This window comes from Lytechinus variegatus, chromosome 2, assembly GCF_018143015.1.
Source record: "Lytechinus variegatus isolate NC3 chromosome 2, Lvar_3.0, whole genome shotgun sequence".
In the NCBI taxonomy this organism is placed as follows: Eukaryota; Metazoa; Echinodermata; class Echinoidea; order Temnopleuroida; family Toxopneustidae; genus Lytechinus; species Lytechinus variegatus.
Genome location: NC_054741.1, coordinates 19,323,671 through 19,336,183, shown reverse-complemented (window position 1 = coordinate 19,336,183; position 12,513 = coordinate 19,323,671). Strand labels below are relative to the sequence as shown.

General features: G+C 36.7%; 1 protein-coding gene across 1 annotated transcript; it reads right to left on the bottom strand.

Moving 5' to 3' along the window:
- Positions 1-381: 381 nt before the first annotated feature.
- Positions 382-12,060, bottom strand: LOC121409678 (trypsin-like). Its single transcript, XM_041601586.1, has 5 exons — positions 12,042-12,060; positions 9,243-9,420; positions 7,625-7,893; positions 1,128-1,279; positions 382-692 (listed from the first exon to the last, which is right to left on the bottom strand). The coding sequence occupies exons 1-5, from the start codon at positions 12,058-12,060 to the stop codon at positions 462-464; spliced, it is 849 nt and encodes a 282-aa protein (XP_041457520.1). The 3' UTR covers positions 382-461.
- Positions 12,061-12,513: the final 453 nt, after the last annotated feature.

The following is a 12,513-nucleotide window of genomic DNA, read 5'->3' as shown; positions in this document are numbered from 1 at the left end:
CATGACAAGATGCCATCGTCAACGCCACGACGCCGACCACTACGACCAATCCCATGCTACGACAACAACGTGAAGTATTGAATGAATGACTTGGACTCTTCCCCTGAATATAATATAACAATGGACATTACATTAATTGTGCTATTCATTATACTCAATCTTAATCATTCTTTGAAGACATCTTCTTTATCTCTGATCGGTAAGTGAAACCATTTTCTTTATTGTTCCACTGGCAACGAGAGAGTGCGAGAGGCTATATTATTTTGATTTAATGTCCATTACATGCGTATAATTGTATTTTCATTGTACAAAGTTACATTGATTTAGTAGCTCCGATTTGATTTGATTTGATTTGTTGTGATTATTATTATACATCCGATTTCGATGAAATATTCAGCGTTATGCTAGTTTGAGTTTTCTCTGTTTATTCAGATCATCATTTCTCTGTGTGAACTTAACCTTTAAAGAACTATCCATCTTGGTTGGATTCCCTGAAAATTTTTGCTGAACTTACATGAAATTTGCGTTGGTGTGGTAACGAACGACCGGATCCAATCTTCGTAACGTGTCAGCCTGGTATAAACACCGGGTGCTTCACGTTTGCCACACTTATAACCCCAACTCACCACACCGATCTGAAAATACTGGTCTGCATCATCGAGGAAATATACCATGGGACCACCACTGTCGCCCTTTAAGGGTAAAAAAATGAAGACAAAAAGTTGTACATGAAGATAGTATAATATCAACAATTTTAAATTATCAAAATAATCGAGCAAAAAAAAACACGCGAACACTGGATAAACTTACGTACTGCAAATTTATAGAGTAGGCTTATAATGTCGCACATGAAGTTTGAATTATATTAAAATCCGATCCCCACAGTCAATTTTTCATAAATTAATGGAGACTGTTTTGCAAATGCTGGTTACATTTTTGTTTGAAAATTTCACCCATCAAAAACAATTAATTGAACGTTCATGGGTTCAATATGACATGAAAACTACTTCTCGAGAACGAAAAATGTTTTTTGAACTTTCTTTCCATCCTTGCAATCCTTTCAGACTTTTTACGAACCCTGACGGAATCCCAAACAAAGTCAAACTCAAACTTAGAGCAATGATCACCTGACAAGAATCAGCTTTACCATCATCATAGCCAGCACAGATCATATTCTCGGTGACGAAGCCTCTTGTCTTTAATTTCGTGGACTGAGTGCACTTCGTCCAGTTATATATAGGAACGATTGCCTCATAAAGAGTGTCAGGGCGGTCAGACACTGCAGAGAGGAAAATTCATCATCCTTATTACATAAAATCCATTATACCCTCGAAATATTGTATTATCTATCTATAGTAAGTGACCTAGTGAGCCAAAAGAAATGGGAGTGCATGGTATACATGCGACACTGCGTGTGAGGCGGAAATGGTAAAAAAGTTGCGAGCGAGCGAGCGAAAAAAAAATATTTAAAAAAATGTAATTTTGAAATATAATTCAGAAAATAAAATCACATTCCACCCACTTGTCCTTTCTTTTTCGTTCCTTTTTCTTATTTTCATTGTCTTGGTCGCGGAATTCTATGTGTCAAGCCAAGCACTGCAGAAAGGAGAACCCATAATCCATATTATATAAAATTCATTATCGAAATACTGTATTATCTATCTAGTAAGTGACCTATAATGAGCCAAAAGAAATGGGAGTGCATGCATGCGCCACTGCGTGTGAGGCGGAAATTGTAAAACAAAGTTGCGAGCGAGCGAAAATAACTTTTCTTTTAAAAAATGTAATTTGATTTAATTATTTTAATTCAGAAAATAATATCACATTCCACCCACTTGTTTTGGGATTTTCGTTCCTTTTTCTTATTTTCATTGTCTTGGTCGCGGAATTCTATGTGTGTGTGTGTGTGAGGGTGTGTGGGTGGGCAGAGGGGGGGGGATGATGGTGTCAAGTGCCAAAAGCGATCCGTACGCCAGTGTATCTTACAAGAGTTCACTATGTGACTCGACGACTGCAATACCAACCTCTACGACTGAGATAGTCATCAGGATTGAAATACAAATCAATAACATCATCATCATCATCATTATTATTATCATCATTATTATTGTTATTATCATTATTATTATCATTATCTTTATTATTATCATTACCATTATTATCATTGTTGTTGTTGTTATGAGCCAATATCATCCAAACAAAAATGGAATTTCATTTAATCAACTGCCACAGTGTATACCACTGGTTTCGATCACGGGGGGGGGATATACGTCCCATTATATTAAGTGGGGTGGCTTGCGTTATCAGATCTCCCAATAATTTACGGTCGAACATCATAATATCTGTGATGAATCCATATGCCAAGTATTATCTTGATCAGCGCTTCTCAAACGGTGCACTGGGCCGCAGTCCAATGGTGAGCCGCGAAGCTCTCTTAGGTGGGCCGCGAGAAGCTCCAGAGAAGAAAAAAAAAATAAGGAGAAAGTTACGGTTTATTCATCATGTTCTAAAATGTCCGAAAATGGTATGTTTAATCGGTCTCCGTTGGTCAAAAAAGCTAAAGGCACGCCTATAGGTAACATGTTGTGATATACATACATATATGATGGTTTCGATTTAACTTTGATGTGAACCTTTGATTATGTCCCTGAATACATTAAATTTGGATATGTCATAACTGCGCAGTGATGCAAAACCAAAAGCAATGTGTGTCGAATGTGCTGAAGTTATTGTCAAAGAAGGCGCTTAAACCGTCAGAGCTTCGGAGACACCTAAACACAAAACATCCTAAGAGTGCAGGAAAGCCAAGAGTATTTTGGTAGGAAAAAGCCAGATGGGGGAGGGGGCTTGGCCCTGAAATATTTCATGACCAAGAGAAAAACGAGAAAAGCAAAAAAAAAAAAAAACGGATAAGGGTGAAATATGATAATTTTTTAATATTGTGTCAAAATCTATCACAAACTTGAATTTTTGTAATAAAAATGTCGAAATTTGTGCTTGCTCGCCATGCTCGATTGCAACATTTTATCAATTGTACGCGATACGCCGTATAAAACCCCCTAAATTTCTGGCTCAGCAACTGCATCAGAAGATCATAAAGTTACGCACTAATATGCTCTTTATAATTGTCGAGACAATCTTTAAAAAAAGTTGAGAAGCACTGATCTTGATACTAAAGAAGAAGTACACGATCATAATCATGATGGTGATATCGATGCAAGATGACCATATTTTTTACCCGGAATTTTCTTGTGTTCATTGTTATCGAATGAAACCATTCGTTATTGTTTTAAAAAATGGACGGGGAGGAGGAAGACAAAAAAAAAAATCCATGCAAGATGAATAGAAGGAAATGTTCATGTTAATGTCTTTATGTCTTTATGCATGATATTACACACATGCACCCCACACGCACCCACACACCCACACGCACACACTTTTTTTGTTTTGAATAATGTTTTTATTCTGATTTCATGAACATAACATTTCAATTTAACATTTCAAATCATATATAATACTTTACACTTCATATTTTCACTTTTTTTCCACTAACTTAACAAAATCATGAGTCATATATATCTTTAAAAAAAAATCAATGAAATCAGTTATTATAAAAATTCTTAAAGACCAAACTTCCCCCTCCCCCACCACAAACACACCCAAACACACACACACCCAACACACCACTGCCCAGAAGATCTGCTCACACTCATTATAAATAAATCATGTTTAAAAGTACAAAACAATTCGATGAAAAATTTTGAATATAACAAGCTCACGGGAGAAGCATTACATATATTGAAAGTAAGTAAAGACTTACAAGTAAATAAAGACTTACAACTTAACCTCGTCACAATTTTACTGTTTCCCATTTTTGCATGTGCCGCCCTAATTTCCCCATTTTAATAGCTATTTTCTTTTCTTGATCCTTATATTCTAAAATAAGTTTATGTATATCGTCAATGGTTGGTAAAACCCCCTCCTTTCTGTATATGAATAATATATACATGTATATTACCATAAAGATAATAGTATTACAACTTTTTATTCTATTTGTATTGCCTGACAAACCAACAAATATATCCCGCCAATTCAAGTCCTTTATTTCATCTAATTCAAATCGCTGTATCAAAGTTTCCCATATCAGTTTGACCTTTAAGCAAGACAAAAATATATGTGAATATGTTTCCGTTTCCAGTTTACAGTACGAACAGAGTTTATCTTCAACGAATCCAAATCTAAACAAATTAACTTTAGTGTAAATTGCCCCATGCAGAAGCTTAAATTGAAATTCCCTCTGTCTTCCGATTAATAATGTTATTCTTGGTCTAAAAAAACATTCACTAATTTCTTTCTCTGTATAATTATAATTATTTTGTCCATCTCTTATCTGTAAATCATATGACTTTTGCAATTCTTTGATAAAATATTCATATATTTTTCTTGATAATACCTCCTTAAAGCTAATTTCCCTCCCCAACAGAAGCAAGTTTATATTATAATTAATTAAGTCTATCTCACAAAATTGTATCGAACCTAAATCATTTCTCCAATCACTTGGAATTGCATGATATATTTCACCTATTATAAACAAAAGATCACTTCCCATACCAAGGTTCAAAAAATATGCGACTGGTTTAACATGTCCATTGTCAATGATATTAACCCTCGTTCTAATAAATCTTTATCAAATATCATTTTATTTTCTATACAAATATTCTTATTATTGAAAATGATTGGATTTTTAGAACCATTGAAATGTCTTAAATTATCAATCTTTTGCCAAGCATCTAGCATTTCCAAATAATAAGATGGAATATTCAACTTACTTTTTATCTTTTTCATTTCATAATCACATAGAAAAATTAACCTTCCTCCAACTGAACTTAGGGAATAATAAAAAAATAACTTCCACCCCAGATTTCTTTCTCCATACAAAAGTCTTTTTACCCACATTATACGCTGCGTTCTAACAAATATTTCAAAATTTATCATTTTAACCCCACCACAATTATAATTCTGATACATAATTTTTCTTTTAATACGATCTTTCCCTCCCCATATAAAATCAAATGATAATTTCTCGATTTCTATATACACCCATGAGGGGACAACAAGGATGGATGAAACATAATTTAACTTTGTCAATGCATATGTTTTCAATAAATGTATTTTTCCCATAATAGTCAAGTCCCGTTGTTTCCACCAACCTAAAAGCTTTTTTATTTTACTTAATATTTCTTTATAATTCAGATCTTCTTTTAATCTAAAGTCAACTGAACATATTACTCCTAAAATTTTAACTTCCCTAACATATTTGCCAAATACATATACAGGGTCATTTGTTTTTTTCCATTTTCCTTACCCATGTACATAAAATGTGTCTTGTCCATATTTACCTTTAAGCCACTGACTTTTTCAAATTCATCAAAAATATAATGCAACCTTTTTATTGAATCCATGTCTTTCAAAAAAATTGTCATATCATCGGCATACAAGACCTGTCTTATTTCATACTCCCCCAAACTTATCCCTTTAATAATTCTGTCCATTCTTATTTCATGTGCCAGTAATTCTATTGCAATCAAAAACAAATAGGGCGTTAGTGGGTCACACACACACCCTCACACACACACACACACACACACACACACACACACACATATATATATATATACAGTGGCGGATCCAGAGGGGGGCGCCCCGGGGCGCGCGCCCCCCCCCCCCCCCCTATTTTCGCCGGATTTTTTTTTTTTTTTTTTGATGGTTATATTTACTGGATTGGTACAATGTAGTCAATTTCAAGGGCTAGATCTAGTCAAAACTATATTTTAACTTACACTCATGGCCTTTGTGTTCGCACAAATGCACCTCTGTCATACTGTATTGCAATATGTAAATTCCGAAATTCCAGGGCGCGCAAGTCGATTGGTTGGAAAGTTGCACCACTACCTTGTAATCGGGAGTTGCAGTGCAGTGACCAGTGTGAAGATGTTGGATTGGATATCATTTTTTCCCGAAATTTTGTGTTTTTTGTAACATGCGTTTGTCCGTCTTTATGGCAAATACATGTAAATTGTAAGTAACAGATCGCGAGAGAAAGTGTCAACGATGCGAATGATGTCTATCCCCGAGATTATTCTTCACTCAAAGATGAAGCCCTGTATCGGGCGCCACGTGCGCAGCATTATCATTCTGCCTTGGTCATGTACGTTTTCACTGAAATGTATAGGTCAGACATATTTGTATTTAATGTAAACTAACTTTTACACTTTCTGGTAGATTCAGAGGCATATTATCCAGGGCGCCCCAAGTCCCAACTAAGTTTCGCCGAAGCAATCATTCCAACGAATTATCAAGGAGCAAAATTGTATATTCTCAATCACCAGTCGACCCCACTCCGCAGCTATATGTCAGCGTAAGGAGCGAAGATTTTATGTGACGGGGGGGGGGGAGAATAAAAATACTTTCGTGCAAGCAAGTGAAGAGCCTTTGCCAAATGTATGTTTTGAATGACCGCTTATACGGTGTGTGACTGGAAACCAGCTCCTAAATGAGTCAGTATGTGTCTTTTAGTCATGAAGTTACAGTGATTTAAGTGTGCATTTTTCTTCTAAAGGTGCTCTCAAAATACGACTTTTGGACATGATTTTTTGAAAAAGTCCTTGCCGTCGGAGGGGGGTATCCCCCCTCCCACACCCTCCCCCGCTCGGTCGCTTCGCTCCCTCGCCGCTGGCGCCCCCCTATTTCAAAATCCTGGATCCGCCCCTGTATATATATATATATATATATGTGTGTGTGTGTGTATATAAATGTGTGAAGCTATACATGTACAACAACTTTGGCAACTCTTTTGTTTAAATATTACAAAGAAAAGGATGAGAACAATGGTAGACGTAGCTTAAATCAAGGTTCCCCAGAGCTATCTACCCTTTGGAAAAATTTGTTATGCCGAAAAAATGTCTCCGCCGGGAATCGAACCCGGGCCCCCAGCAATATTTAAATAAAAGAGTTGCCAAAGGTGTTGTATATGTATAGCTTCACACATTTGTATACTTTCTCACATACGTGTACTGTATCGAAGCAATAGCTTTGATCCAGCTGAGGCATGACGGCTTGTCATTTTTCAAAACCCACCTTCACCCGACAAAGGTAATTGGTATAGTGTCGAAAATCTGTCTTTCTGACGGTCAATCGGATCTCGGTCGGCCTAGCCACTAGCCCGTCTCTGTGGTCTAGTGGTTAAGGCACCGGCGTTCAAAGCCGGGGGCCCGGGTTCGATTCCCGGCGGAGACATTTTTCGGCATAACCAATTTTTCCAAAGGGTAGATAGCTCTGGGGAACCTTGATTTAAGCTACGTCTACCATTGTTCTCTTCATCCATTTCTTTGCAATATATATATATATACATTAATTTACCAAATGTGTTGAGACCAGAATAGTGTCTAAACGCAACCTTTCAAGAAAAGCCCCCCCCACCGGTCTCCCAGCCTTGACGGACATTTTCAATACATTTGCTGTGTTGTTGAATCCGTCGTGCATCGCAGAACGAAAACTCCCCCTTTTTGTCTTCTTGTGCATATTTCGTCAAAATGCAAAAAAAAAGTATTTTTTTTCTTCTTACCGTCACTTTTCCGTGTTCCCCATCCAGTGATTGTTACATTATCTCCTGTAACCCAACCATCCGTTTCATTAGTCGGAAGACAAACCGTGTTCACTTTATCGTCAAAGAGGGTAAAAGGTACTTCCACTTTTAACAAAGCGAGGTCGTTGTCGAAGTCTATGAAATTATAGTTTGGGTGAACGAAGATTCTTTGTGCGTTTCGTTCTTGCGTTGCATCATTAGTACCAGTAATGTTGACCGAGCCGACTCTTAAAGTGTATACTCCTGGCCTACAGAGATAACAACGATCGCTATATCCATGTAAAAAAAGAGAAATTACAGAGCTTCGTAAAATAAACAGGAACGAATTTATAAAGTGCATCCCACAAAAAAAAAAAAAACGAAGCCGAGATTGATCGATGATTTATCATAACTTAATCACAAATACAATAGACAAATGACCTACCATTGTAAGGCTTAGAATCTCCTCTTTCATCTGTAATTCACGCATGAGTGAACAAAAGCAATTTGAAGAGGGGATACCAAAAGGTAATTTGGCAGGCTGTATGTGGGTGTCAAAACGAAAACCTCATTTTTAAAAAGTTCAATATCTGCTCTTTTATTTGATACCTCAATTACAGAAAATGGTCAAGAAATAACAAAGTTCTGGTTATTTGAAATAAGGCTTCAATTTTAATAATTTCATAAAATGAAGAGGTTTTACAGGCTAGCGTTCAAACTCACTCGACACTCCGTTTTTGTTGACGATCAGCCAAGCATTAAGTCTTCTGTTTACCATGCGATAGATTCTGTGGGGAAACCGGTGAAAACACGTTTATTTAATGAAATTATGGAAATACAATCATTGTTTCGATGGATTATAACTTTTTTAATTCTTGACCATTTTTTGCGATTAAGGAATTAAATAGAAGAGCATATATTGAACTTTTTGGGCATGTGATTTTCTTTTTGAGATTCAGAATCCCCCCGCCAAAATGAGTTTTTGGTATCCTTTATTCAAATTGTTTTTGCTCACTCATGCGTGAATGAGGAATAATCTAAGTAGTATCAGATGATAATTTAGATAACATCAGATGAAAGAGGGGATTCTAAGCTTTACAATGGTAGGTCACTCGTCTATTGTTTTTTTATGATTAAATATGATAAATCATCGCTTAATCTCGGTTTCGTTTTTTTCTGAGACGCACTGTATAATGTAAAATTTAAAGAGAATATCGATTGGATCCCTCTTATAACGATTACTAAAGTTTATTATGGTTAGATTGTTATTTCCAATTTAAGTCGTCGTCATCATCATCTTCATCATCATCATCATCACCACCACCACCATCATCTTCTTCTTCATTATCAACATATAGGCCAAATATAGGGCCACGGATCGCTTTCGTACCCCCTCACCGATTCGGCAGCGCCTGTCATCCTTCTTTGCGTCATCATCATCGTCATCATCATCATCAGCATCATCATCGTTATCAGCCCGCAATCAGCATCTTGTCAGGAATTCCTTTTTTTTAGAAGTAATCATACTGTAAATTATACTGTATATCAGAATTACTTTCCTAGTAGCTCTCTCCAGCTCAATATTGAAATAGTGGAATAAATTATATGACCAACTCACATGCAATGCGCAGCAGTAAGGACCCACAACGGGTCAATCAAAGAACCTCCACAGATAAACTCGCCCTTTTGGAACAGAGCTACCTGCCACGGCCAGGCATTCTCTGGTGCTGGCTCTCCGCCTAGAATACGGAAACTGGCTCCTAACTTGTTAACCCTCCCACATTGGCTGTGATTTGCTGAGTACAGAGAGAGAGAGAGAGAAAAAAAAAGAATGATGATATTTCAATATCATTGGTTTCATTTATGTTTAATACATCTCTGTTAAAATGAATGCATGCAAAAATAAATAGGTTGCCATCATAAATTTGGACACTTTGTATAAGCATGGCCCTATATACTCCCTCTGAAGTGTCCATTAGTATCTGAGCATGGGCCGAATACTTCACCTTGAGAGTTTCTGCTCATAACGCTGGGAACTTTGTAATATATTATTGTAACTTTAACTGACAATGATTAGATAATGCACATTATACGTCCAGTTTATATTTGAATTTCAAAAGTATATATAGAAATAATGATTAAAAAAGTATCGTATAGAGATTTCGGATCTGAAAATAATTTTATCAAATTATTACCTGGCAAAAATGTTACGACGTGTAACTATTCATTGATCTCCTTCAGATAGATAGATGGATGGATGGATAGATAGATAGACAGACAGACGGATAGATAGATAGAAATTTAGAAACATAGATAGATAGATAGATGGATGGATAGATGAATAGATAGATAGTTAGATAGATAAATAGATAGATAGAAATATATATAAATAGAAAGATAGATAGATAGATAAGTGTTATGTGAAAGGTCGGAATTGCAAAGGTGAGGGGTGAGACTGTCCGATGCCAATCAAATTGAGGATTATGTCGACGATGGCGTCGAGTATATCGTACGGTAGTACTAAAACGATTTCCCATTAAAAAATTGTTAGACCTATCAACTTATTGACATTTCCTTCCTTTTTTCATAAATCTCTATTAATACCCTGCCCGGTTTTGTTGTGGCGTCGTCCGAGGTCCTACACAAGAGACCAGGGTCAAAGTTCCAAGGATAAGGACCTCATACCGCTGGTACCTAACCCAAGGGAATGACTTCCTCCGAGGGCAAGAACCGCGCGCGCGTTTCCGTTTTACACCCTGGCGAAGGCATTTTCCGGAAAAGTAGCCAAAAAGCGACTAGTGAAGAGTCTACACACGTCGCTGGTTGCATGCAGCGTGCGACACAGGCGAGTCCACCACCGCATGCAATTTGCACAGTTACTGATCAGAGCACAGAGTTCCTCGGCACTTCATGTACAGAGAGAGCGGCAGTCAGGAGTGAAATCCGAACATGCTTTTGCAGTCGCGTTGTTTATGATAGTTTTTTTTTCTAAAAATAAATTATTAACTAAATGAATAGAATGACAGGCAAAATCAAAATAAACAGATACTTATAATGGAAAGACAAACTGAAGTTTGATGGATTGATACACTTAGAAGCTGCCGAAAGATAGATATAGAAGACTGATAAATATATAGATAGAGACAAGATAGACAGATAGATAGATAGATAGATAGAAAGAGAGAGAGAGAGAGGTGGATAGATAGAAAGAGAGAGAAAGAGGGAGAGATGGATGGATAGATAGATAAATAGAGAGAGGGGGAGAGACAGAGAGGGGGAGAGAGAGAAAGAGAGAGAGAGAAGGATAGATAGGGAGAGAGATGTTGTAGATAGAAATATGGACGGACAAAGAGAGAGAGAGAAAAAAGACAGACAGATGCTAGAGAGGGAGAGAGATAGAGAATTTGAGAGACAGATAGATAGATGTTAGATAGATAGAAATGATAAAGAAAGAGAGAGACAGAGAAGATAGACAAATTAACAGATAGATAGATACATAGATAGATATATAGATAGAGAGAAATAGAGAAAGACAGATGGATAGATAGAGATAGATAGATGAGAGATAGATAGATGTTAGATAGATAAAGAGGGAGAGAGACAAAGATTATTAACAAATTAACAGATAGATAGATAAGTTAAAAAATAGATAAATAGATGGATAGATAGATGGATAGAGAGATAGATAGATGTCAGATAGATCAAGAATGAGAGAGAAGAGCGACAAATTAACAGATAGATACTGTAGTTACATAGGTAGGTAGAGAGAGAGAAATAGAGAAAGACAGACAGATGGATGGATAGATAGAGAGAGATAGAGAATTTGAGATAGATAGATGTTAGATAAAGAATGAGAGAGACAGAGAAGATTATTAGATAGATAGATACTGCAGTTACATAGATAGATAGAGATAGAATTTGAGAGATAGATATATAGACAGATAGAGAGAAAGACAGACATCAGCAAATCGGCAAGGCAAATGATCAAGGCAAACATTCGTATTGAACCTGGAAAGTATAAGCTCAGCTGCATTTGAAAGTACGGTATGTTCTGCGGATAACTTCGGTGCGGACTTTGGATCGCGCGCCCAGCTGATAATGTAAACAAACGTAGACGTAGACTCTTCACTAGTCGCTTTTTGGCTACTTTTCCGGAAAATGCCTTCGCCAGGGTGTAAAACGGAAACGCGCGAACCGCGCAGGTTGTGGGTGGGACTTTTTCAATAAAAGTGCACACACACAAAAAAGACAATATATATATTTTTTTGGTGACCCCTACCCCTCCTTTTCAAAACCGTTCGGTAGCCCTTGCAAGTTATTAGACCAAAATGGTAGAACAAAACATTTGGCTTATGTGATATTAGACTAGAGCTACACCAACTGCAGCTGTAGACAAAATAGACCCGACTAAACTTACCTTGCCATACAGCGGCCATTGTTGTGGCGACCATCAAAACCGCAAATAATAAGCATACCTTGACCATCATTTTGAGTGTTCTTTATTTCGGAGTTTACAAAGTCTGTGATATGACGGTTTGTGTTTTATTTTGGGATGGTGCTTCAAGTTCGTAATAGTTGCACGTCATCACTGATTGAATACATGATTGAATACTTCATCGACAAAAAAAAAATTAAACGGTGGGAATCAGCAAGATCATGTTTATTCACCATTCATGATGGAGTAAAGCCAATCATGTGTAATCAACTATGACATCATTTTTCAAGGTTCTGGATGATATGACAATGAATGTTTTTCAAGACATTGAATATTCACAAAGGTTAAATTTCGCTATTATCTCCCCTGGGATTTCCCAATTCGCAATAGTTTGATGAGAATCATGCTATAAACAAGTTATGTTGGGATTTGGTAATAGTTAACTACCATTCGA

What these genes read in the sequence shown, in the direction of transcription:
- LOC121409678 (XM_041601586.1), bottom strand. An exon ending in CTTACTGCTGCGCATTGCAT is followed by an intron (nt 7,894 to 9,242) that starts GTGAGTTGGTCA and finishes TTATCTCTGTAG; the next exon opens with GCCAGGAGTATACACTTTAA. An exon ending in GTAAAGCTGATTCTTGTCAG is followed by an intron (nt 693 to 1,127) that starts GTGATCATTGCT and finishes TTACCCTTAAAG; the next exon opens with GGCGACAGTGGTGGTCCCAT.